This window comes from Rhinoraja longicauda, chromosome 13, assembly GCF_053455715.1.
Source record: "Rhinoraja longicauda isolate Sanriku21f chromosome 13, sRhiLon1.1, whole genome shotgun sequence".
NCBI classification, from domain to species: Eukaryota; Metazoa; Chordata; class Chondrichthyes; order Rajiformes; family Arhynchobatidae; genus Rhinoraja; species Rhinoraja longicauda.
Genome location: NC_135965.1, coordinates 40255445 through 40282952, shown reverse-complemented (window position 1 = coordinate 40282952; position 27508 = coordinate 40255445). Strand labels below are relative to the sequence as shown.

At 44.0% G+C, this 27508-nt stretch overlaps 1 protein-coding gene across 2 annotated transcripts in view; it reads left to right on the top strand.

Moving 5' to 3' along the window:
* Positions 1 to 27508, top strand: part of LOC144599660 (ephrin type-A receptor 4-A-like) — a 131475-nt gene that overhangs the window by 79104 nt on the left and 24863 nt on the right. For both annotated transcript variants that reach the window (XM_078410826.1, XM_078410825.1), the window contains 4 exons: positions 18796 to 18920; positions 19761 to 19920; positions 21418 to 21529; positions 26580 to 26644. In XM_078410826.1, coding sequence (XP_078266952.1) covers positions 18796 to 18920; positions 19761 to 19920; positions 21418 to 21529; positions 26580 to 26644 — 462 coding nt within the window. The remainder of the gene's footprint in view (positions 1 to 18795; positions 18921 to 19760; positions 19921 to 21417; positions 21530 to 26579; positions 26645 to 27508) is intronic.

Below are 27508 nucleotides of genomic sequence, written 5' to 3'. Positions count from 1 at the left end.
CAAGTTTAACTCATCTCATCTGCTTGCAAGTGGTCTATGAAGAAGGGTCTCGACCCGAAACCTCACCTATTCCTTTTCTCCAGAGATGCTGCCTGACCCGCTGAGTTACTCCAGCAGTGTGTCCATCTTCCATGCACTCCCTGGCTGTCAAAATGCCTCTTAAATGTTGCTATCACATCTTCTTCTATCATCTTCCCCGGCAGCGTGTTCCAGACACCTACCACTCTGCGTTTAAAAAAAAAAGCTGCCTTGTAAATCTCTGTTAAACTTCACCCGTCTCATCTTAAATCCATTTTCTCTGGTATTTGACATTTCGACCCTGTGGGAAAGGTACTGACTATTTACCCTCCCATAATTTTATGCACTTCTAACAGGTCACCCCTCAGCCATCAACACTCCAGAGAAAACCATCAAAGTTTGTTTGACTTTTCCTTGTAGTTAATACCTCCTAAACCACGCAGTAACCTCTTCCTTAGCCTTTGCAAAGCTCCAGCACTACCTTCAGCACCCTTTCCAAAGCCTCCACATCTTCCCCATTGCATGGCAATCAGAACTGCACACAATATACTAAATGTGGCCAAACCAAAGTTTTATACAGCTGCTACATGACTTTCCAACTTTTATACTCAAAGCCCTGACTGATGAAAGCAAGCTTTTGGGTGGGAATGAACACCTTCCTACCTGATCCGGTATTGGCTGGTATTGTTTTTTTTAAATTATTGTCATGTCTACCACAATATAGTGAAAACTTTGTTTTACATACAATTCCAATCAAATCATACCACTTGAGTACTAATAATAATAATAATAATCCATTTATTTTATATAGCGCCTTATCACATGCTCAAAGCGCTTTACAAAAACAATTAACATAGAAACAAACAGACAAACTATCCTGACGGAAAAGCGGCGAATACACAACGCCAGCGTCCTCTCACGTCAAGAAAATAATTGCAGATGCTGGTACAAATCGAAGGTATTTATTCACAAAGTGCTGGAGTAACTCAGCAGGTCAGGCAGCATGGAATGATGGAATGGGTATCTAAAGTTGGAGAAGTCGATGTTCATACCACTATGCTGCAAGTTGCCCAGGCGAAATATGAGGTGCTGTTCAGGAGAGATGGAATGGGTGACGTTTCGGGTCGAGACCCTTCTTCAGACTGATGTCAGGGGGGCGGGACAAAGGAAGGATATAGGTGGAGACAGGGAGACAGTGGGAGATCGGGGAGGAGAGGGACAGAGGAACTATCTAAAGTTGGAGAAGTCAATGTTCATACCACTGGGCTGCAAGCTGTCCAGGCGAAATATGAGGTGCTGTTCCTCCAATTTCCGGTGGGCCTCACTATAGCACTGGAGGAGGCCCATGACAGTAAGGTCAGACTGGGAATGGGAGGTGGAGTTGAAGTGCTCAGCCACCGGGAGATCATGAGTACAGTACAATCAAACACACACAGGCACACCGGGTACTACAAAGAGAAAAAAATACCCTGAGTGCAGTCTATAGTGTTAGAGCGACAAAGCAAATGCAGGGGGGAAAAAGTGCAAGGGCCACAACAAGGTAGATTGGAAGATCGGGATGACGCCCTTAGTCTGGGAAGAAGCTGTCCCTGAATTTGGTGGTACATGCTTTCAAACTTTTGTATCTTCTGTTTGAAGGGAGAGCGGACAAGAGGAATTGATTGGGTGTAAATGGTCTTTAATTATGTTGGCTGCATTCCCGAGACAGCGTGAAATGTAGATGGAGTCAATGGAGGGGGGGGGGGGGGGGGGGGGGGAAGGAAGAGGAGTCTGGTTTGCGCAATGGATTAGGCTGTGTAATTTCTTGCAGTCTTGGCCAGAGCAGTTGCCAATCCATTTGTAATGCATCATGAAGGGATGCTTTCGATAGTGCAGTTGTCAAAATTGATGAGTGTCATTGGAGTTGTGCTGAACTTTGTTAGTCTTCTGAGGAAGTAGAGACACTGGTGTGCTTTCATAAGTGATAGGAGTAGAGTTAGGCCATTCGGCCCATTAAGTATACTCTGCCATTCAATCGTAGCTGATCTATCTCTCCCTCCTAACCCCATTCTCCTGCTTTCCCCCCATAACCCCTGATACCCGTACTCATCAAGAATCTATCTATCTCTGCCTTAAAAATGTCCATTGACTTGCAAGTAGTTATTGATCATAGTGTGAATATGGTTGGACCAGGACAAATTATTGATGATAATTATGCCTAGGAATGAAGCTTTTAACCATCTCTGGTGTTGCCACGATTCCTCTTACATTAATGCTCCTCACCATAAGGAGTTAGCAGTTGAAAGAGACCATCGTTGACTTTCTAATATCTAAAAGGTGGTTTCTAGCCTCCCTGTTTGACTGGGAGTGAAGATACCATTTAAAAGTAAGAGTGGGGCTGATGGGCCATATCATGTGTCAACCTTCCTCTCATCTTGCACTTGTCCTAATTTCATCCCCACGGGGGCTCGACTGATCCTTTGCAGACTCTGGAGTCCAGAGGAGCAAAGCAGGATGGTCCATGGTTAGAGACTCGACCTCCGGCACGGTAGTACAGCAGTAGAGCTACTGCCTTACAGCACCAGAGACCTGGTTCGATCCTGGCTACGGGTGCTTGTCTGCTCGAAGTTTGTATGTTCTCTAGGTGACGTGCATGGGTTTTCTGCGAGATCTTCGGTTTCCTCCCACACTCCAAAGACGTACATGTTTGTAGGTCAATCGGCTTGGTATAATGTAAAATTGTCCCTAGTGTGTGTTGGGTAGTGTTAATGTGCAGGGATCGCTGGTCTGTGCGGACTCGGTGGGCCAAAGGGCCTGTTTCTGCGCTGTATCTCTAAACTAAACTAAACTGGTTGATCCTGAGCCTGTGGACTTCCCAATGGTCGATGAAAACTTGAGTCATGAAAGATATTTTCAACTGTTTCTAAACATCTCTGGTCATCAGAAACATTTGAAAAGATTTGTAGATATAAATAACTCAAAATATTAACATTTATTTCAAACGTTCAAACCATTAGAATAATATTTAATTGGCAAAAAATAATTAAAAGCATTCATTTATTGAAAATACACCAATGCTATCTCCAGTTACCTTTTTCCTCGATGTCGAAACAAGGAACTGCAGATCCTGGTTTACACAAAGGGACACAAAGTACTGGAGTAACTCAACGGGTCAGGCAGCATCTCTGGAGAAAATGGATAGGTGAGGTTTTGGATCGGGACCCTCCACTCAGTCTGATGAAAAATCCCAACCTGAAACGTCACATGTCCATGTTCTCCAGAGATGCTGCCTGATGCATTGAGCTTCTCCAGCACCTTTTTGCTCCAGGCCATGCATCATCATTCATATGGTTGGGCTTGTGCCAGCAATGCCAGCACTAACTTGTTCGGCTGAGTTTCCGAATACAATGTGCATCTGGTCTCTCAGTTCAGGAGAACTGAACTATACTCCAGGACTCAGCACTGAGTCCAATGTCCAGTATTGTAGCTGGAGCTCGGGTCTACCAGCATGTTCTATACTTTCATGCTGCAATCCTTCACTGCACAAATCAGGAACCCACTGACCCATGCAATCCTCGTAGTTGTGTGGAAAGGAACTGCAGATGCTGGTTTATATCGAAGATGGACACAAAGTGCTGAAGTAATTCAGCAGGTCAGGTGGCTTATCTAGAGAAAAAGGATGGGTGACATTTTGGGTCAGGACCCTTTTTCAGAACAGTCTGGTCTGGGGCGGCAGAGTGGCACAGTGGTAGAGTTGTTGCCTTATACTGCCAGAGACCTGGGTTCGATCCTGACTATGATTTAGATTTTTTTTTTTTAGATTTTAGAGATACAGCGCAGAAACATGCCCTTCGGCCCACCGGGTCCGCACCGCCCAGCGATCCCCGCACACTAACACTATCCTACACCCACTATGGGACAATTCTTGCATTTGCCCATCCAATTAACCTACAAACCTGCACGTCTTTGGAGTGTGGGAGGAAACCGAAGATCTCGGAGAAAACCCACGCAGGTCACGGGGAGAACGTACAAACTCCGTACAGACGGCGCCCGTAGTCAGGATCGAACCTGAGTCTCCGGCGCTGCATTCGCTGTAAGGCAGCAACTCTACCGCTGCGCCACCGTGCCGCCCGAGTCAGTCTGTACCTTCTCCCCGTGACCGTGTGGGTTTCTCCTGGGTGCTCTGGTTCCCTCCCACACTACAAAGACGTTCAGGTTTGTAGGTTAGTTGGCTTTGGCAAAGATTGTAAATTGTCCCTAGCGTGTAGGATAGTGCTAGGGTATGGGGATCTCTAGTCGGCACGGACTCGGTGGGCCGAAGGGCCTGTTTCCACTCTGTATCTCTAAACTAAACTAAACTAACGGTCCCAGGCCGAAACTTCATAGATCCCTTTTCTCCAGTGATGCTGCCTGATCCGCTGAGTTACTCCAACACTCTATGTCTATCGATCCTTTTAGTTGTTAGTAGTCTCTCTAGAATTGCCAGCTCAAGAGTCAAGGGCGTTTTATTGTCATATATGTCCCGTAACGGAACAATGAAATTCTTACTCAGGCGAACTTCAGTCAGCATCTTATAAATATTTTAAAAACAAATCAATGTCAGGTGGGAATCCTGTGTTGTTCTATAATCGCACGCGAATGTGCTGATGAAGCCATTCGTACGCTAGCCGCTAAACCAGCCCTGGAAGCTTTACTCATGCTGAGATGCAGATGTGAGGTGCTGAAATCCCACAGGGATATTGCTCGAGCGCCTGTTTCATCTGTGAGACGGCCCCGGCAGTGAGTGTCAGGAAACAAATTGATGGTGGACATCAAAGCCGTGCACAATCCTGTCCTCATTCACCGCCCTCACAGGCCATTTTCCAGCAGATGTTGTGGGGATAGCTCTCGCAGGCAGACATTTCATTCACTGCCTTCCCAACGAAGGTAAATTGAAACCAACTGGTGTCGGCACCACAAGCAACGAGCAGACAACTCTGTGCTCAGACCCGGGTCGAAGGGGCCCGCCCGCGGTGGGTGCCGGAGGTCGGTCAGGGCCGCGCCGCCGAGAGAACAAAGAGGGACCCGGAGGGAGGGGAGGGCCGAGAACAAAGAGGGACCCAGTGTGGGGGAACTGTCGAGAGAACATAGAAGGACCCAGCGTGGGGAGGGGGGGCGCTGAGAATGAAGAGGGATCATTGAGATAACATTGAACACTTTGTAACTCTATCGGCACCCTATACGTGGTGACTCTTTGCATACTTTGTGTACGGTATGCAAAACAAAGAAATTCACCATGACATGTCACATGTGATAATAAAGAATCATTCATTCATTCATTCGGAGGGTCCCGACCTGAAACGTTACCCATCCTTTATATCAGAGATGCCACCTGACTCGCAGAGTCACTCCAGCACATTGTGTCTACCTTTGAAATTGTCCTCTCTGTTTACGCAAGTTGCGCAAAATCGAACGTCTACCCAATTAACAATGGGGTGAGGGCCAACACAACACGTTTAGATTTTAGTTTTAGTTTTCAAGAAACAGCGCCCTTTCAGCCCAACGAGTCCACGCCGACCATCGGGCATCCGTGCACTAGATCCATGTTATCCCACTTTCACATCCTACACACTTAGGGCAATGTATAGAAGCCAATTAACCTACAAACCTGCACGTCTTTGGAATGTACCAGAGGAGGTAGTTGAGGCAGAAACTATATCAACAATTAAAAGACAGGTCGATAGATAGGAAAGGTTTTGAGGGATATGAGCCAAATGCGGACTGGTGGGACGAGATGGGACACCTTGGTCAGCATGGGCAAGTTGGGCCGAAGGGCCTATTTTCGTGCTGTATGACTCTAAGACTATTATTATACCTCCTACAATCATATTTAGATGTTTGTTCATATAGAAGCACAACGCATAAGTAAAATACTGTTCTTACTTCAATAAGTATTCAGCTGGGAATTCAGGGAATTTTAAAGCCAGGAAACATTTTGAACAAATTCTATTCCCAATTTCTTTTGTACCATTGACTGGCTGTACTGGAGAATCAAGATGTATCTGAACTAAAAGCCTCTCGTTTATCTTGCTTGAAGTAATTAATGGTCTTCTGAGTTTCACAACAATTCGGTTCTATGAATACATCAACTTGGGCTGGAGCCTGTCCATTAGTTCACTGTCAAGTTTATCTCACTACCCGGTCATCCCAAATATCTCCGTTTTCCTGGCGTAATGGAAGTTTTATTGCTCGTAAAAAGGCTTTGTGCCATTTAACTACAAACAGGACAGATGGTGGGATGGTTGGAGGCAAAATGTAACCACATTCCTCAGAGTGCACAGGCTATCATTAAAGAGGAGGTTATAGAGTTGCGAGACTAAATTCTTTTATCTTTTCCTTCCTATCATGCATTCCTTCAGAAATGAATCAGGCCCTGGGGCATTAGATTACAACCACTTTACCTGTGCATGGTTTATATTGCAGCTCAATGTTCCTGACAGCATAACAAGTAGGAACTCTTGTTTAAAGGAGAATATACTTACAAACTTTACACAGTAAATTGTTCTACCGAATGACAATAGACAATAGACAATAGGTGCAGGAGTAGGCCATTCAGCCCTTCGAGCCAGCACCGCCATTCAATGCGATCATGGCTGATCTTTCATCACTCATAAAAGTAATTTTGTACACCGCAGATATATTGACGGAATTATTTTCCTATAACTGTGGCCTCTTTTAAAAAAAAACCTACATTTCAAGAAATATTTTCAGGCAACCAAAACCTGCTCTGAACACAATCAGGCAGGGAGCAAGGGATTTGCATATGGACTGGATGTATTTCTCGGTATTTTAAAAAAGCGTATTTCATATGACGAGATGGTTTATTTTCCAGTTAGCATTCTTGTATTAGGTTCTTAGTTGATAAATAGTGTTGAATAAATTTAGGGTGGTATGGCGGTGCAGCGGTAGAGTTGCTGCCTTACAGCACCGGAAACCCGGTTTCGATCCTGATGACGAGTGTTTGTCTGTACGCAGCTTTTACGTTCTCCCCGTGACCTGCGTGTGTTTTCTCTGGGATCTCCGGTTTCCTCCCACACTCCAAAGACATACAGGTTTGTAGGTTAAATGGCTTGATGTAATTGTAAATTGTCCCATTGCCCATAGTTTGTGAAGGATAGTGTTAGTGTGCAGGGATCGCTGGTCGGTCGGCCGAAGGGCCTGATTCCGCGCTGTATCTCTAAACTAAACTAAACTATTAAACTGATTTTTGGACATTTTCAGTTCAGTGCCTTCTTGGTCGAGTTCCGAAATAGATCCAGCTTTGAATGAGAATTCCACGGGGAAACATTCTAATTTTACGATTGCTATCCTACTTTGACTGAGATACTCCACATGATGTGGATAGTGACTGCATAGCTGCCTTGCTCATTTCCTGAGAATGAACAGCACAGACAGGTTTCCGATAGCCCATAAAAGGTTTAACGTGAAGAGAAATCAATGATCAGCTCTGTGCTCTAAGAAAACTATCAATTTAGATTTTTCTATTTGTGAATTAGTCATAGAGTCATAGAGTGATACCGTGTGGAAACAGGCAACTTCGGCCAAACCTGCCCACATCGGCAAACATGTTCCAGCTACACTAGGCCCACTTGCCTGCACCCGGTCCATATCCCTCCAAACCTGTCCTACCCATGTACCTGCCTAACTGATTCTTAAACGATGGGATAGTCCCAGCCTCAACTACCTCCTCTGGCTGCTTGTTCCATGCACCCACCACCCTTTGTGTGAAAAAGTTACTCCTCGGATTCCAATTAAATCTTGAACCTATGTCCTCTGGTCCTCGATTCCCCTACTCTGGGCAAGAGACTCTGTGCATGTACCCGATCTATTCCTCTCATGATTTTGTACACCTCTATAAGATCACCCCTCATCCTCCTGCGCTCCATGGAATAGAGACCCAGCCTACTCAACCTCTCCCTATGGCTCACACCCTCTAGTCCTGGTAACATCCATGTAAATCTTTTCTGAACCCTTTCAAGCATGACAATATCTTTCCTATAACATGGTGGCCAGAACTGAACACAATATTCTAGATGCGGTCTCACCAACATCTTCTACAAACCCCCAAGTTCTCTACTCAATACTCTGACTGGTGAAAGCCAAAGTGCCCAAAGCCTTTTTGATCACCTTATCTACCTGTGACTCGACCTTCAAGGAACCGTGCACCTGTACTCCTAGATCCCTTTACTCTACAGAGGACTACCCAGAGGCCTACCATTTACTGCGTAGGTCCTGCCCTTGTTCAACGTTCCACAATGCATCACCTCACATTTCTTTGTATTAAATTCTATCAACCATTCCTCTGCCCACCTGGCCAATCGATCCAGATCCTCCTGCAATCTCCCACAACCATCTTTACTATCTGCAAAACCACTAACTTTTGTATCCTCGGCAAACGTGCTAATTTTGCCCTGTATGTTCTCATCCAAATCATTGATGTAGATGACAAACAGTAACGGGCCCAGCACCGAACCCTGAGGCACATCAATAATCACAGGCCTCCAGTCCGTGAAGCAACCTTCCATCATCATTCCTTCTCTTCAGAGATGCTGCCTGTCCCGCTGAGTTACTCCAGCATTTTGTGTCTACCTTCCACCATCACCTTCTGCTTCCTTCCATGGAGCCAATTTGCTTTCCATCCAGCTATCTCTCTTTGGATCCCATGCGCTCTAACCTTCCAGAGCAGTCTACCATGCGGAACCTTGTCCAACGCCTTACTGAAGTCCATGTACACAACATCTACAGCTCTCCCCTCATCGACCTTTTTGGTCATGTCTTCAAAAAAATCAATCAGATTTGTGAGACACGACCTCCCACGTACAAAACCATGCTGACTGTCCCGAATCAGCCCTTGCCCATCCAAATGCCTGTGTAACGTATCCCTCAGAATACTCTCTGGTAACTTTCCAACTACAGATGTTAATCTCACCGGCCTATAGTTCCCAGCATTTTCCCTGCAGCCCTTCTTGAATAGAGGCACAACATTTGCCACCCTCCAGTCTTCCGGCACCTCTCCTGTATTTAAGGACGACTCGTAAATTTCAACCAGGGCTCCTGCAATTTCCTCTCTAGTTTCCCGCAATATCCTCGGATATATCTGATCTGGCTCTGGAGATTTGTCTACCTTCATACACGACAGTACCTTCAGTACTCCTTCGACGGTAACACTGACTGCTCTCAAGACACTTCCATTGACTGCCCCAAGTTCCTCCGTCCTACTGTCTTTCTGCTTGGTAAATTCAGAGGAGAAATACTCATTGAGGACCTTGCCCATCTCCTGTGCCTCCACATGGAGGTGACCGTTTTGATTCTTGAGAAGTCTCAGTCTCTCTCTAGTTACCCTTTTCCCCCTTACGTATAAAATCTTTTGGGAATGTCCGTAATGCCACCCACCAGATCTATCTCCTGGCCCCCTTTTGTCCTTCTGATCCCCTTTTTCAGTTTACTCCTTAGTTTCCGAACCTCCTCCAGGGATGCACTTGATCCCAGCTGACTATACCTGTCCCATGCATCCTTCTTGTTTTTGAACAATGCCTCAATTTCCCTCATCACCCAAGCTTCCTTACGTTTGCCTGCTTTGCCCTTCGCTCTAACATCATAATGCTATTATTAACAATATTTAGAATTAATTTTCTCAAAAAAGATTCTCTTTTAAGCAGACAATGTATTCAAAGCAGTATATTACACTAGTGCATTGCGATATTGATCGCAAAGTTTAACTGGAATTGTTTGGACTGCCGAAGAATTGGAGTTATTAGCATGCACAGAAGGGTTGTGGAGGCCTGGTCAATGGATGTTTTTAAGGCAGAGATAGACAGATTCTTGATTAGAACGGGTGTCAGATGTTATGGGGAGAAGGTACTTTGGCGGCAAAAACAAGGAGGCAGATTATTATCTCAATGGTGCATGCTATCAGGTTAGGTAAGGGGGAAGTGCAGCGAGACCTGGGTGTCCTTGTACACCAGTCACTGAAAGTTGGCGTGCAGGTACAGCAGGCAGTGAAGAAAGCTAATGGCATGTTGACCTTCATAACAAGAGGATTTCAGTATAGGAGTAAAGAGGTTCTTCTGCAGTTGCATAGGGCCCTGGTAAAACCACATCTGGAGTATTGTGTACAGTTTTGGTCTAATTTGAGGAAGGACATCCTTGTAACTGAGGCAGTGCAGCGTAGGTTCACGAGATTGATCCCTCGGATGGCGGGACTGTCATGTGAGGAAAGATTGAAAAGACCAGGCTTGTATTCACTGGAGTTTAGAAGGATGAGAGGGGATCTTATAGAGACATATAAAATTATAAAAGGACTGGACAAGCTAGATGCAGGAAAAATGATCCCAATGTTGGGCGAGTCCAGAACCAGGGGCCACAGTCTTAGAATAAAGGGGAGGCCATTTAAAACTGAGGTGGGAAGGAACTTTTTCACCCAGAGAGTTGTGAATTTGTGGAATTCTCTGCCACAGAGGGCAGTGGAAGCCAAATCACTGGATGGATTTAAGAGAGAATTAGATAGAGCTTTAGCGGCTGGTGGAATCAAGGGATATGGGGAGAAGGCAGGCAAGGGTTATTGATTGTGGATGATCAGTCATGATCATAATGAATGGTGGTGTTGGCTCGGAGGGCCGAATGGCTTCCTCCTGCACCTATTTTCTATGTTTCTATGTAAGGCAGGAGAATGGGGTTAGGAGGGAGAGATAGATCAGCCATGATTGGATGGGGGAGTAGACATGATGGGCTGAATGGGCTAATTCTGCTCCTATCACTTATGACCTCATGAGCATCGTACCATCTACTGAAAAAATATTGAAGTAAACAAGTCTTGCTGAGTTTAATTTGTAACGTTGAAATGTAACTGTAGAAACCTAGGCAAGGATTTGCCTTTGGACGTTCACTCAGTATGTCTGTTTTTTACTAATTACTCAGCATTGAGTCACACAGCATGGAAACAGACTCTTCATCCCAACTTGCACACTCCACCCAACATGCCCCATCTACACTAGTCCCACATACCTGCATTATCCCATTTTCCTCTAACCTCTTCTATCAATGTACCTGGCCAAATGCTTTTTAAAGGTTGTGATAATACCTGCCTCAGCTACCCCGGCAGCTCATTCCATGCACTTACAACCCTTTGTGTAAAATAGATGCCCCTTGGTTTCCTATTAACCCCCCCCCCCCCTCCAACCCCCTCTTATCTTAAACCTATGTCCTCTGGTTCTTGATTCCCGTACTCTGGGTCAAAGACTTGCTTCAGGTCAAATCAAAAATGCATTTACCCTCCCTATTTCTGTCATGATTTTATAAACCTTGGGTCAAAAACCTTCAGTACTTTATCAGTGACCTTCCTGCAATCATAAATTGAGATGTTAGCAGATGTATATAAAATATTGAGCGCCATTTTCAATTCAGCAAATAAAGCAGTCCGCACTCACATGCAGGAAGACCTAATCAATCACCGGCTGACAAATGAACTATAATATTTGTGCCACAACAGCGCCTGGCAAAGACAATCTCCAGCAAGAGGGATTTTTATCACTTACCCTCATATTTCAATGGCGAGTCCCTCAACTATCAACAACCCAGGGATCTCTGTGCAACAGAAACACAGTGTAAATACTATGGTTACAAGAACAAGGCAGAGGCTGCATATTCTGCAGCATGCGATTTATCATCTGATACCCCAAAGGCTTTCTACCATCTACAAGACATAAATGAGAGTGTTATGGAATCATTTTGCAACATTGAAGCAGTGCATCATAATCCAGAACAGAGCGACTGTATTGATACGTACCCGAATCACCAATCTAACTATCCATTGCCACTGGTGCACACTGGCCACTGGACACTGGCTGATGTTTCCACGAGTGGGAGAGTCCAGGACTAGAGGTCATAGCCTCAGAATTAAAGGATGTTCTTTTAGGAAGGAGATGAGGAGATATTTCTTTAGTCAGAGGGTGGTGAATCTGTGGAATTCTTTGCCACAGAAGGCTGTGGAGGCCAAGTCAGTGGATATTTTTAAGGCAGAGATAGATAGATTCTTGATTAGTACGGGTGTCAGAGGTTATAGGGAGAGGGCAGGAGAATGGGGTTAGGAGGGTGAGATAGGTCAGCCATGATTGAATGGCGGAGTAGACTTGATGGGCCGAATGGCCTAATTGTACACCTATTCCTTATGACCGTATGAGTGCGTGAGGGCTGCAGAATTCACTGCAATATTTGGCTGAGCTACTCCAACAGCACCTCTCAAAGTTGCAACCTCTAGGGCAAGTGGGATAGAGCTATCTGTTGCATGGAAACACCCGCACCTGAAGGTTTACTTCGGGTCACCACACCATCCTGACTTGGAAGCATAATGCCATGTCTTTGCCATCAGTGGGTCTAAATCCCGGAAACTCAAATCCAACAGTAAGTGGTTTCATCAAACCACAGCAATGGTTTGAGAAGGTGACTCACCAAGACCTTACAAAGGAAGTGAAGAACGAGCGATAAATGGTCGCTCAACCAGCCATGCCCATTTCCTAAAATATCAATACTTTATAAATAACCATGATTTTGAACTGTGCAAGGTAGGAAAGTCGTAGTTTTCATTTTCAACCTGCAGCGGTAGAATTGCTGCCTTACACTGCCAGAGACCCTGGTTCAATCCGGACTATGGGTACGGAGTTTGCACGTTCTTCCTGTGACCGCGTGGGTTTTCTCCGGGTGCACCGATTTCCTCCCACACACCAAAGACGTGCAGGTTTGTCGGTTAATTGACTTCTATAAATTTTCCCTGCTGTATAGGATATAACTAGTGCACGATTGTTGGTCGGTGCGGACTTGGTGGGTGGAAGGGCCTGTTTCCATGCTGTATCTCCAAACTAAACTGAGTTACGTGATCCAAGTGGGGTGGTGTAAAAAAGTACTGTAATAAGTCAACATACATGGACTGAGCAGGTTGGAGATTAGGTCCTGTTTCCCATTTACGATCGTAATGCACTGATTCTTGCTTGGAATGTTTCAATGAGAAGCAAAAACAAGGATAGCATCTGAGTTGAGTTAGCTGCTGGAAATGACTGCTGGAAATTACCCAGTCAATTTGCTGTGGAAAAAATAGTTCGTTGAAATGGCCAAACTTCAAGATATTAGCTTTAATTTCTGACTCTGGGTAAAAGGTGCCAAAACAAAAAAGGAAATCAACATTCATCTTATGCATTTCCGACAGAAAAACTCAATACCCTAACTAGCAACAGGTAACCAAGCACTTATTTAAAATGCTCGAGCACTACACCTGCATCAATAATATTGACAGTCGTCTTTATTCTACTGGAAACCGGGTGTTGTAACTCAAAAGTGATTTCTACTTCCTTCCTATATTCACATGGAGGTTTATGTAATTTTAGTACAGGTGGCAGGTTAACTATCCACGTTTCAGTAGATTTATAATGTTGTAGGTTCAAGTGTTTGTAACGTACAAAGTACAGTGTGTTTCAGTAACTCAGCAGGTCAGGCAGCATCTCTGGAGAAAAAGGATGGGTGATGTTTTGGGTCGGAAACCCTTCCTCAGACTGAGTCTGAGGGTTCCGACCCGAAACATCACTCATCCTTTTTCTCCAGAGATGCTGCCTGACCTGCTGAGTTACGCCATCACATCCTGTCTATCTTCGGTATAAACCAGCATCGACGGTTCATTCCTACACAGTGTGTTTAACATTAGCTGAACTTATCGAATGCAAGTTGTGTCAAAAATACCCAAGGCCTACATTGAATGACACCACCTTGCTCAAGACATGAATCTTTATGAACAAATATTAAATTCTTACCCGACTTAAGAATGAAAGAATCAAGTAGAAGCAGAAGCCACAGAAAAATATGTGTGGTTCAATTAATGCTTGAATACGACTTTAGAGTTCACATAATGCTTTATGTTATCTGAAAGCTCTGGTTAAGCTTTACCCACTTAGAGCCCCACCCAGCCTGGCCAATATTCAATGTCCTTTAACCAACAGTAGCAACTCCGTATCGACAAAAGTGCTGTAAGTGGACACTGTAATATGCGCGATATAGAGAATTACTAGAATTAACATGGGATGCAGGGGAAGGCACCACACAGGATCAATGTGCAAGAAACATGAACATTGGTAAAACCAGCCTTGCACTGATCACTCATAGTAAAAGTCTAAATTATTCTATACTTTCAACGTCTCTGGAGGTTCTCAAATTCATTTTTTGTTGATTTGTTTTGACATGATTGATTTGAGAACACAAATGGACGTGCTTAATTGTTAAAGATAGCCATAACACATTAGAAGTACAGATGACATATTTCGACCAAATCTATTTACTGGAATAGAACAGCAGTTCCAGCAAAATGATCAATGAGCTGGATTTCTTGATGGAAAGGTTCAGTAAAAGGTTAACTCCTTACTTCTGAGTTTGTGCGAGGATTTTTTCCCCCTCTCTATTTAGCAGTGTGACTACTTTTATTTGAGAAACTGGAAACTTTAATGAGTTTGCAATTTAATTTAAGCAACAAAAAAAAAAAAAAGGATCCTGCACTGCTACTTTGCATTTAATTTTGCTGGTCAATGAGTTAAAAACTGGGCCCACGTGAAACACAAAATGAATATGGAAAATGCAGTTTATCTTTAAAACGTGTCACTTGCAAATTGCTTTCCAGCAGAATGCTTTGTTTTGATGTTTAGATTGGAGGCCAACTCTGAAGGAAATATATGCAGCAGCATGTCATGTTTGTCTTGGCAGGTCATAAGTCTTCATTACCAGATTTTTTAAAATCACACGCATTTGATGGATTGAAAGGGCAGAAACAAATGAACAGTGTTTTGTTATGTAGAAATACTTTTTACTCTTGGACTATGAAAAGCCTTTCAATTAATATCCGTAAAAGAAATAATGTCAAACCTACATTTTCTCTTGCTTAGTATTGCTGCTGCATGCATTATACAGTCATGGTTTAGTTTAGTTTAGTTTAGTTTAGAGATACAGCATGGAAGCAGGCCCTTCGGCCCAACGAGTCTGCGTCGATCAGCGATCCCCGCACAACCCGGGTCTCTGGCGCTGTAAGGCAGCAACTCAACTGCTGTGCCACATTGTGACGGTAACATTTTGACTTCTAGCACTTACTCATTTCCAATTAAGTGCAGTGGGATATTTAATTGTGAAGCCCAATATATTTGATGTTACTTCCACAAATTCTGTGTCGAGGTACATCAGGCATATTTTACTGCAAAATAGTTTTGAAATACCTATCAGCAGTTGAAGGGAATCATGGGATACTATCCATATCTTTGTTATTCAATTAAAATTTGAAACATTATATTAAAGTATAATTTTCCTCTTCCTATTCAATGAGTTGAAAGAGCGGACTAATTTTGATCGACAAGAACCTCCAGTGTTTCGCTGTGCAGAATGGGGTGGCTTTAGATATATGGTCCAATCAGATCTGTGCTGTGGCAATGGATTGGGACAATAATTCAATTCAATTCAATGTAAGAAAATAACTGCGGATGCTGGTACAAATCGAAGGTATTTATTCACAAAATGTTGGAGTAACTCAGCAGGTCAGGCAGCATCTTAGGAGAGAAGGAATGGGTGACGTTTCGGGTCGAGACCTTTCTTCAAACTGATCACGTTTCGGGTCGAGACCCTTCTTCAGACAGTGTGAAGAAGGGTCTCGACCCGAAACGTCACCCATTCCTTCTCTCCTGAGATGCTGCCTGACCTGCTGAGTTACTCCAGCATTTTGTCAATTCAATTCAATGATACTTTATTGTCACATGCACCTGGACACAGTGAAATTGTTTGTTTTTGCATACAATGCACAAAGTACATATCTGGCGCTAACAAAGTTACAACATGCTAATTTTAATACCGATGGTCCATCTTTGTTCTCGGCTTTTTTTGGAGGGCAGCGATAGAGTTGCTGCCTTACAGCGCCGTAGACCCGGGTTCGATCCTGACTGCGGGTGCAGTCTGTACAGAAGGTGTACGTTCTCCCTGTGACCGTGTGGGTTTTTTCCGGGTGCTCCAGTGTCCTCCCACATTCCATAGATGTACAGGCTTGTAGGATAACTGGCTTCGGTAAAATTGAAAATTGTCCCGAGTATGTAGGATAATGCTAGTGTATGGGGTGATCGCATGTTGGCACAGTCGAAGGCCGAAGGGCCTGTTTCCGCACTCTATCCCTAAAGCCTAAGCATGGAATATTGCGCTTGTAGCTTTATCGTTAATGTTTTTAAACTTTGCTTAAAGATAATCCACCCAAAAACAAGCAACAAGTGACTGTTTCTTGAGTTAACACCATTAGGAATATTGCAACAAAAAAAAAATAGCCACTAATATTTCCTCTGTATCATAGCAAAAGATATCGGAAAAGTTGCTATAACCATTTGGATTAACATCTTAATTGCTCAGTTAAGATACAACACGGTAGCGCAGCGGTAGAGTTGCTGCTTTACAGCGAATGCAGCGCCGGAGACACAGGTTCGATCCTGACTACGGGTGCTGCACTGTAAGGAGTTTGTACGTTCTCCCCGTGACCTGCGTGGGTTTTCTCCGAGATCTTCGGTTTCCTCCCACACTCCAAAGACGTACAGGTATGTAGGTTAATTGGCTGGGTAAATGTAAAAATTGTCCCTAGTGGGTGTAGGATAGTGTTAATGTACGGGGATCGCTGGGCGGCACGGACTTGGAGGGCCGAAAAGGCCTGTTTCCGGCTGTAGATATATGATATGATATGATAGACCACCACAACAGACCCTGTGGCCCACGATGCCAAGTTAAAATAACCTCTGCCTGGGTAGACACAAAATGCTGGAGTAACTCAGCGGGTCAGGCAACATCTCAGGAGAGAAGGAATGGGTGATGTTTTGGGTCGTGACCCTTCTTCAGAAGAAGGGTCCGAAGAAGGGTCTCGACCCGAAACATCCAGAAGAAGAGTCTGAAAAAGGGTCTCGACCCAAAACGTCACCCATTCCTTCTCTCCTGAGATGCTGCCTGACCCGCTGAGTTACTCCAGCATTTTGTTTCTACCTTCGATTTAAACCAGCATCTGCAGTTATTTCCCTACTAATCTCTGCCTGCATATGCTCTTTCCCTCCATTCTCTGCATATCATGTGCCGATCCAAAATCTTTTTAAATGCCGCTATCGCACTTGCCCCACTACTATTTGTGGCAGTACGTTCCATGCAACCACCAAATACTGCGTCAAAAAAAACTTGCCGCACGCGTTTCCTTCAAACTTTGCCCCTCTCACCTTCAAGCTATGCCCTGCTGCAATCTTTGACATTTCCATCCTGAGATGAAGCTTCAGGCTGTCTACCCTATCGATGGCGCTCATAATTTTATCTACTTCCACCAGGTCTCCCCTCAGCTTCTGACGCTCCAGTGTACAAAGTCCAAGTTTGTTGAAATCACTGATCTCCTTACTAAGACTGTAAAAAAGCCTTTCATTTACAAGGCTTCAAAACATTCCTTAAAGTGAAGATAGATACAAAATGCTGGAGTAACTCATCGGGACAGGCAGCATCTCTGGAGAGAACGAATGGGTGACCTTTCGGGTCGAGACCCTTCTTATGAAATCTGAAGAAGGGTCCCGACCTGAAAAGTCACCCACACATTCCTTCTCTCCAGAGAGGCTGCCTGTCCCACTGAGTTACTCCAGCATTTTGTGTCTTTCTTCAGTTTAAACCAGCATCTGCAGTTCCTTCCTACACATTCCTTTAAGTGATTTGCGGCCAATTAACTATTTGTTGAAGTGTTGTCATGTGGCAATCTATTTGTCCAGAGCAAGGTACCAGAAATGGATTTGGTGATAATAAGATAATTTTCTTTAGTGATTTTGATTGAGGGATTAATATTGATAGGAACATAGCAGATTATTCCCCTGCTTTTCTTTGAAGTAGCGCAATAGGGTATTTTCTGTCAATCTGAGAAGTCCAGAGAGGACCCACGTTTGACAGCTCATTATAAAGGTAGCGCAGCATTTCATTCCCCCACTGCCGCACTGAAGTGTCAACTTTGATTTTTGAGCTCAAGTTGCGAGACTTGAACCCACAGCTTTCTGTCTCCGAGACAAGAGGGATAGCAGTTGAGTTGCGGCAGACAGCGCAGGAAGCTGTGACAATCGATGTCGATTTAGCTCGGCCTGGGAAGTTGCGGACTTCTTCGCCGGAGTGGAGTCGGAATCAATGGCAGCACGCCTTTGGTACGAAAAGAAACTGGTTCTGAGAGACAAATGTTGTTCCCCATTTCATCCAAGGACATCGCTTCATCTTATGAAATTGGCAAATCACAGCAGGGGCTCGGCCTTTTGTGACAACAGGAATCAATCTTCAATCAATGCAAAATCATTCACACGGGCCACAGAAGGCCATGTTCTCAATTGACCTGCAAATGGATTTCCTCAAGATTCAACGTTCTTAAAACCGAAAAAGCTAGCATATTTTACTCCTGTCTCCCTTTTTAAGATCACATTCCCATTTTGAAGTCAGATGCCAAAAATGTTAGGATCCCCATGTGCAAAAAAAAAATCATAAATTTACGGATTATGAATCTTTGGAAAAAGATAAATCTTTACGCATATGAACTTATTGCATTAACTTGTCAAGACTGCAACTGACTGGGTTTATATGAAAAGGTATTGCATGTCTCTGAAATCATTTAAAAAATGCCTGCACAATGCATATGGGAGATCATGTGTGAAGTCTTTCATTTAGCTGGTGGATTAATTTCCAAAAGTAAACTGCTGCATTTATTCCATTCAGCCCCATCTTCTGTTGGAATAATCCAGGCCAAGGAGATAACAAGACATGGCGTTACTTTGGTTTGGCCAGAACCTGAGAGGCCAAATGGTGTAATCCTAGAATACGAGATCAAGTACTATGAAAAGGTTTGTGATCAATTATGGAAGTCTATAACATCACAGATCATAGAGTATTCACTACTGTATATCACCATGCACAATTGAGGATTTATTAACTGTTTCAGACTGTGGTTGCAGCTATGCATTTAATTTTGTTGTCTTTTAAAAAAATATCTTCATGTTTGCTCCTTAAAACAAAGGCAGATCTATAGATTAATAAAGATGCAGCTTGCAAGGCAAACTCTCATTGCAGTTCCACTGTGCTCTGAACGATTGTGTCAGTAAACTTGCTTCAAGACTCCCCTTTCTTCATAATTCAACACATCCTCAAAACTGAACAAAAGCATATTTTTATTAGTTTAGAGATACAGCATGGAAACAGACACACCAACCATCGAACACCGGTTTGCACCGATTCTATGTTATCCCACATTCACATCCACTCTCGACACACTGGGGGGCAATTTTACAGAGGGCCAATTAACCTACAAACTCGTGCGTCTTTGGGATGTGGGAGGAACCCGGAGCACCCGGAGATAGCCCACACGGTCACGGGGGAGAACGATCAACTTTGAGAGGTCAGGATCGAGCTTGGATCTACGGTGCTGTAAAGCAGCAGCTCCACCAGCTGCGCCACCATGCCGACCCTCATCTTATTCACGTTTGAGAGCTAATCCATAATTTATAGCAGCAGAATTAAGCCATTTGGCCCATCGAATCCACTCCCCCATTTAATCATGGCTGATCTATATATTTTCCTCAACCCTATTCTCCTGCCTTCTCCCTGTAACCCATTGTTCAATTCAATTCATTTATTGTTTAATTGTTTCATTTTTAATATAATACATGACTTCATTCTACACACAGGATCAGAATGAACGTAGCTACAGGATTGTTAAAACTCTCTCAAGGAATACGGAGATCACAGGCTTGAACCCGCTAACAGCCTATATGTTTCATGTTCGTGCCCGTACAGCAGCTGGATACGGCGAGTTCAGTGCTCCATTTCAGTTTATAACCAACTCAGGTATTAAGCAATTCACACATTGTTTCAGTCAGTGCTTGGTTTTAGTTTGGTTGAGAGATGCAACGGGGAAACAGGCCCTTGTACCCACCCAGTCCGCTTCGACCAGCGACCAACCCTGTACACTAACACTATCCTGCACACTCGGGACAATTTTTTGTTTCACAATCTTTGCCGAAGCCAATTAACCTACAAACCCGTGGAGTGTGGAAGATAACCAGACAAAACCCACGCTGTCATGTGGAGAACGTACTAACTCCGTGCCCATAGTCAGGATCGAGTCACTGATGCTGACTCTACCACTGCGCCATCGTGCCGCCACAGAGCAGTTCGCATTGATTGTCTAGAGTTACATTGCACATGGTATTGAACCAAGCTGAGTTCACATCTGCAAGCAGCATCCTCCCATCGATAAGTATCTGTGTCCCTTTATCAATGTGCAGCTGTGAGTACCAATAAGCTATTCAAATATTGCAGGAAGCAACTGCAGATGCTGGTTTACACCGAAGATAGACAAAAAATGCCGGAGTAACTCAGTGGGACAGGCAGCATCTCTGGAAAGAAGGAATGGGTGACGTTTCGGGTCAAGTCCCTTCTTCAGACTTCAGAATAGATCATTGTTAGCTCGGAGAAGGTAACAACAAAGAAAACAGAGATAAAAAAGTAAATGAGGACAGTCAGACTAGTCGGAGAACTGGGAAGGGGGGAGGGATGGAGAGAGAGGGAAGGTAAGGGTTACCTGAAGGGCAGAAAGGTCAGTGTGGGAATGGGAGGGGGAGTTAAAGTGTTTAACAACCAGGAGATCAGGTAGATTTAGGCAGACCGAGCGAAACGATAGCCAAGACTGCTCTTGGTCTTGCCAATATATAGATGACTGGCTCAGCTCAAGTTTAGTCCGACCCTCCAGCTTTGAAAGCTGTCTGTATCAAACTCTAGTTAGAAACAAGGTAGTACTTCAGCTGATGTCCTGGCTGAGCCTAGATGCATTTAATAAAGGGACAGAATTAACTTGGGCAGATGCGATTATGCTTTTCTGAAATGAGCCACATTAACATTAAAAAAAAGACATAAAGAGCTGAAGTAACTCAGCGGGTCAGGCAGCTTCTCTGGAGAGCATGGATAGGTGACATTTTGGGTCGGGACCCTTCTTCAGACTGAAGGCACAAAGTGCTGGAGTAACTCAGTGGGTCAGGCAGCACCTTTGGAGAGCATGGATAGGTGGCGTTTCGGGTCAGGACCCTTCTTCAGTCCTGACCCAAAATGTCACCACCCATCCATGCGCTCCAGAGAAGCTGCTTAACCGGCTGAGGTACTCCTGCACTTTGTGTCTTTTTTTTCATCCTAAACCAGCATTTGCAGTTCCTTGTATTTACATGTTAAGATTTGATTAAATTCAACCCTATCTTCAATGCTCCTTTGCATATTAAAGCCAATGTTTTCTTGAAATAAAATCCTGTCTATAGATTAGAGAAGTAATTTGAACATTGTTTCCTTCTCCAGCTCCATCGGCTATCATTGGAGAAGGTGCCAGCCCGACGGTCTTGCTGGTGTCTGTGGCTGGAAGCGCAGTTCTGCTTGTCATACTGATCTCAGCCTTTGTTATAAGCAGGAGGTAAGATTGATTCTCTTTAACTCTATGCATTAGGACCACTGCAAAGTAAAGACACGCCATTGACTTTTCCTTTTTCAGACATCTGGTGTAAAGTTTTTAAGCAAGGCCAGTATTTATTGTGTAGGAAGGAACTGCAGATGCTGGTTTAAAACCGAAGATAGACACAAAATGCTGGAGTAACTCAGCGGGACAGGCAGCATCTCTGGAGAGAAGGAATGTGTGTCGTTTCGGGTCGGAACTGCAAATGCTGGTTTAGGGGGGATAAGTGCAAAAGTGCAGGAGTATTTCGGCCGGTTAAGCAGCATCACTGGAGAACGTGGATGGGTGACATTTTGGGTGGGGATTGAAGTAGGGTCTCGACCCGAAACGTCACCCATTCCTTCTCTCCAGTATTTATTGTCTGTTTGTAAAGTCCCTTGAATAGGCAGTGTTATATTGACTTCTTGAACCACTGCACACCTTGTGTCGAGGTTACTCCCTATGTGGGTCAGCAGGGAGCTCCAGGACTTAGACAGTGACAGGCAATGGGACAATCAATAGACAATAGGTGCAGGAGTAGGCCATTTGGCCCTTCGAGCCAGCACCACCATTGTCTGCTTTCACTGCTTTTCGAGTCTGGATGTTGCTCGACCGAATGGCGAGAGCATTTTTTAGTTTAGTTTAGAGATACCTTGAGGAAATAGGCCCTTCAGCCCACCGAGTCTCCACATTCCAACACTCACCCGGTTCACTAGCTCTAATCTACACACTAGGAACAATTTTTAGAGAAGCCAATTGACCTACAAATCTGCACATCTTTGAAATGTGGGAGGAAACCGGAGCACCCAGAGAAAAAGAAACCTGTTCACAGGGCGAATGTACAAACTCTGTACAAACGGCACCCATGGTCAGGATCGAACCCGGGTCTCTGGCAGTGTAAGGCAGCAACTCTACCTCTACGCCAGTGTGCCGCCCTTTGTACCCACTGCCCTCTAGGTCGTTGAGATGGTGGATTGAAGAGGTGCTATTGAAGAAGTGCTGATGATTTTATGCAGCCTATCTAGTTGTTGTTGTTGTTGTTACACATTGCCACTGGAATGCATGAGTGGTGGAGAATGTGAGCATTTAAGTTGGTGGATAGAGTGGACAGCTTTGTCTTAAATTGCCCAGCCGCTCGAAAGATATTGGAGCTGCATTGATTCGGGGACATGGAGAGTGTTCCATAGCTCTCTCTCCTGGACGTTCATTGTGGATGGGGGAAGGACAGACAGTGGGGATTTAAGAAGATAGACACAAAATGCTGGAGTAACTCAGCGGGACAGGCAGCATCTCTGGAGAGAAGGAATGGGTGTAGTTTCGGGTCGAAACTGTTCTTGAGACTCGGCCCGAAACATCACCCATTCCTTCTCTCCAGAGATGCTGTCTGTCCCGCTGAGTTACTCCAGTGTCATGAATAAACCTAAATCTAAGCTTACATAAAAGGGAATATTTCTGATAGGGTGAAGTTAAGGTTGCTGAGCTGATCCCAATTTTAGCGGAGCTGTCTTATCATCTTAACTTTAATCAACCTTCTTTTAAGGTTGATCGTAGCTCTATCTCAATTACAAGGGACCAAAATTACTCTGGGCCAGAATGGGAAGTAGCAAATCGTGTTTTAAACTAGGCTAATGACAAGGGGGAGAGGGTAACCATAAAATTACACTTCCAATGGGAGTGAAGAAAGTTGAAAAGCAAAACAAAATGCCTCCAATCTACCAATCTACCAAAAAATCAAAATTCCTCTGAAACTCAAGACTTCAATGTTCATTAAATGTCACCCCTAGGGCTTATGATGCAATAAAACAAAAATATATACTTATTTGCACTGACCTGGGAATGAATATTACAGCAAAATATAACTTTACACTGATCTCTTAAAATTTCCAAAATGCTCTGCGGGTCTGTGGTATTTTTTTTTTTGCCAAGCTGCAACTCTAATTGGTAACCTTGAAACATCTGTCAAGTTATATTATTTTGAGTAAGGCATCATGAATAATAATTTCACAGAGACATTGTAACCTGAAGCTGTTTCGGGGATGAAAAGCAAAAAGTAACAGACAGCATAATTTGGTGAGAAATCTTTATTAAGACCCACTGCAATAGGATGCACCCATGACAGGCATGGAAGTTCAATAGCTGGTCTATTTGTCGCGATGGCCTCATTATTTAAGACAGGATTGACGTTCATTGGAATGCTAATTATGACTTGCCACCGAAGAAGCATTGAGATTCATTGAGTGTTGAAGCTGATGATTCGGTGCTGTAACAACTGCCATAATTCTGCCCCTTGGTAAATAGGATCTGGTAAAATGGACCGACCGCTGCATCGAAAATGAAATGCCAACCTTTGGCCTCATTGATTTTGTTCGTATCGGGCAGAAAATTGTCAGTGTGGAAATCTGGTGGGGCAACCAGTCAGGGGGCATATTTGCCGTGTCGGGAGAAATCTTGTGCATTCGTTGTTCAAAGGCAGACTACTGTTGATATTGCTGCAAAGGAGCCGTACATCTGGTGATAACAGGCGTAGCTCGTAGATTGCAATAAATCAAGGAGAGAAATCAATTGGATTCTGCCTCTTGCCTTTTAAAAAATTGCTTTTTATTTAGAGTCCTTCAGCACTGTTTACTTAAGGGGGAGCAGACTAATCTGTCAAAATCCAAAAATTGACAGCAGCACTAATCTGTAATAAACTAGGGGGGAAAAAATAAACAGGGCATGTTTGCAGGGATATGGAACAAGTCAATAGTGAAATAAGTAATAGCATTGACAGGGATGTCATGGAACTAATTTCATTTTTTTTTAAAACAATCACACACAGGTTTCCTGTGCACTGTCGCTGTGCAGAGGATGATAAAGCTGAACAAGAACAAGTTTATTCAAGCTCAGTTCCGATTCCTTTCACTGGTTCTATCGTACATAAATGACTGAATATTGGGATTTGGGCGTGCTGTGTAGAGAATTAATTTAGTATTAGGGTTCCAGGAGGATTTAAGAGCTGAGGGTGTTACATTTCTGAAATTTTTGAGGGCCGGCACAGTGGTGCACCAGCAGAGTCTTGCTGCCTTACAGCGCCAGAGAGTCAGGTTCCATCCTGACTGCAGGTGCTTGCCTGTATTGAGTTTGCACCATTTCCCTGTGACAGTGTGGGTTTTTTTCCGGTGCTCCCACATTCCAAAGATGTACAGGTTTGTAGGTTAATTGGCTTCTGTAAATTGTCCCTAGAGCGCAGGTTGGAACTGGTGTAGGGGGTGATCGCTGGTTACATAACAACATAGACAATAGGTGCAGGAGGATGCCATTCGGCCCTTCGAGCCAGCACCGCCAGTCATTGTGATCATGGCTGATCGTCCCGGTTGGCGCGGACTAGGTGGGCCGAAGGGCCTGTTTCCATGTTGCACTGCTAAAAGTTAAAAAATAATAATAATTCTGGTCATAACAAAAATGGGCTTGGATGCTACACATTGCACTAAACACTGCCAACATAAAGCTGATACCCAGTGAAAAGAAGCATTCTATAAATAGCTCACAATGGCCTGCTTCCTTTATCATCGTTACTTTTTTGCATATCTTTCATTCATTGTTCTTTATCTCTCTATGTCATCGCCTATATCTCTCATTTCCCTTACCAGTCTAACCATTGCTACAGCATTCTATAAATGATCTTTTACCTCAGAGTAGCGTAAGAAAATAACTGCAGATGCTGGTACAAATCGAAGGTATTTATTCACAAAATGCTGGAGTAACTCAGCAGGTCAGGCAGCATCTCGGGAGAGAAGGAATGGGTGACGTTTCGGGTCGAGACCCTTCTTCAGACTGAAGAATGGTCTTCATGTTCAGTCTGAAGAAGGGTCTCGACCCAAAACGTCACCCATTCCTTCTCTCCTGAGATGCTGCCTGACCTGCTGAGTTACTCCAGCATTTTGTGAATAAATTTTTACCGCAGAGTGAACACTCATGTGACACCTGACAACTGCAAATTAAGTTGTCACAGGTTGAAGGAGGAACACCTTCCTCTCTGGCATTTGCCAAGCTAAATTATAAAAAGTTACAAACAAAGGTGTCATATCCACCATATCTCATATTCCAATTTTAAAACATTACACGACTTTTTAGATTCTTTTTTTCCCAAATGAGCCAGAGCCCTTGACTGTCAAAATCAATGGCAGGATTTTCTTTTTAACAGCTTAAATCTCTTCATTCCTTTCACGATATCCTGGTCAATTATCTGCGCTAATGAATGATCTCAGTAATTAGTCTTTCATCAGCTTTCTGCATAATTCAACAGGGTTTACCTCTTCTGTTGTTCTTATAGCCGGAAAGATGAAAGCAAGAGGCCTGACAATATTATCAGTGAAATGTTTACCTATTGCCAATGTTTCTTTTATTCTACTCACCATCTTGGCTTTAAAGAAAAAGTGATAATGGAGCCACCAGCAACAAAGCACTGGAGCTCGAGGCCCCCACTGTTTTGCTACATTGAGTGAATCCACAAACTTCATGTTAATACTGGGCTTGTGTTATGCCGTGATACCCTGCAGAGAATGCCCCCTCTGTCTCACTCATAACCTGCCCACTCTTCTGACCCCTGCTGCTTATCAAAGCACTCTCTACCTGAGCTCTGTCATTCCACATAAACCTTTCTAATTACAGAATTCAAACTGTTACAAAGGCTTCCTTATTCTCTTCGGGCCTTCGTCAGGTAAGCCATCTCCAAACGTCAATTCATTTTGCAAGTCTGCAACTGGCTATTAGCATTCATTTCCCTCGTTCAATGGCGGGCTAATGAGTTCTCCAGCTTTCTCAGTGGTTAATGATACATGGCTGTGTCTTTCCCCAGGCAAAGTTCAGCAGGGTGACAGTCACATAGGTATGGACTGGGGGGAGGATAGCCAGACCTATAATTACAGGCAATAAGGTACAATTAAATGTTTGAACAGTGAGATTCAGTGCATTCCCAGCCAAGCAGGTGGTCTTGAATTTTTAATTCCCTCCATTGTCATTAATCTTCATGCTTTATTCCCTGTTCCCACAGGCGAAGAAAATACAGTAAGGCCAAGCAGGAGGCAGATGAGGAGAAGCATTTACATAATGGACAAGGTATGTGATAGTAGGCAACATTTTATACCGGAAAGACAATGCAGGCATTTGCATTTAAACACATAACCCTTTGTACTAATTCTGCTACACTAGGTAACTAGGTATTTCATCCTGAAAGGACACAAAATGCAGGAGTAACTCAAAGGGTCAGGCAGCATCTCTGGAGAACATGGATAGGCGATGTTTCGGGTTGGGACCCTTCTTGTATCCATGCTTTCCAGTTGCCTGTAACTTCTCTCGGATGGGACACCCTCGAGCTCCGCAGAATCAGTCTAAGAATTATTGCAATTCACAAAGAGATTCACAAAATCACGCCATCAAATCTCCCATCATCCCAGAGCACCAACCGCCATGAAACGAGATAAAATACCGGTCCCTACATCATCAACTCGCTGAACTTCAATAAACTTTGCTGCCAATATTCCCTTTACCCGAGGACGATAAGGGAATGGAATATGTTACCACCCAACACACGCGTCGCTCCCGATGGTCAGTCATTTCAAAAGGGGATTGAGCAACTAGTTCTCCTCAAATTGGTCAAAAAGGCCCACTTCAAAATGTAATCACTACTCTACTCACTCCGACCTGCGCGAGATAACCATTTATGAGGTGTTTGCGCAGTAATCAACCAGAACCAGAAGCAGAATCCAGAGCTGCTGCCTGACCTGTTGAGTTACTCCGTCTGCTTCAGTCTGAAGAAGGGGCTCGACCCGTAACGTCACCCATTCCTTCTTTCAGGGGATGCTGCCTGGCCCGCTGAGTTGCTCCAACATTTTATGTCTATCTTCGAGTTACTCCAGCATTTTGTGTCCTTTTGTGACAACCAGGATCCCAGAAAGGACATGGGTCGGGAAGTATCTCTGG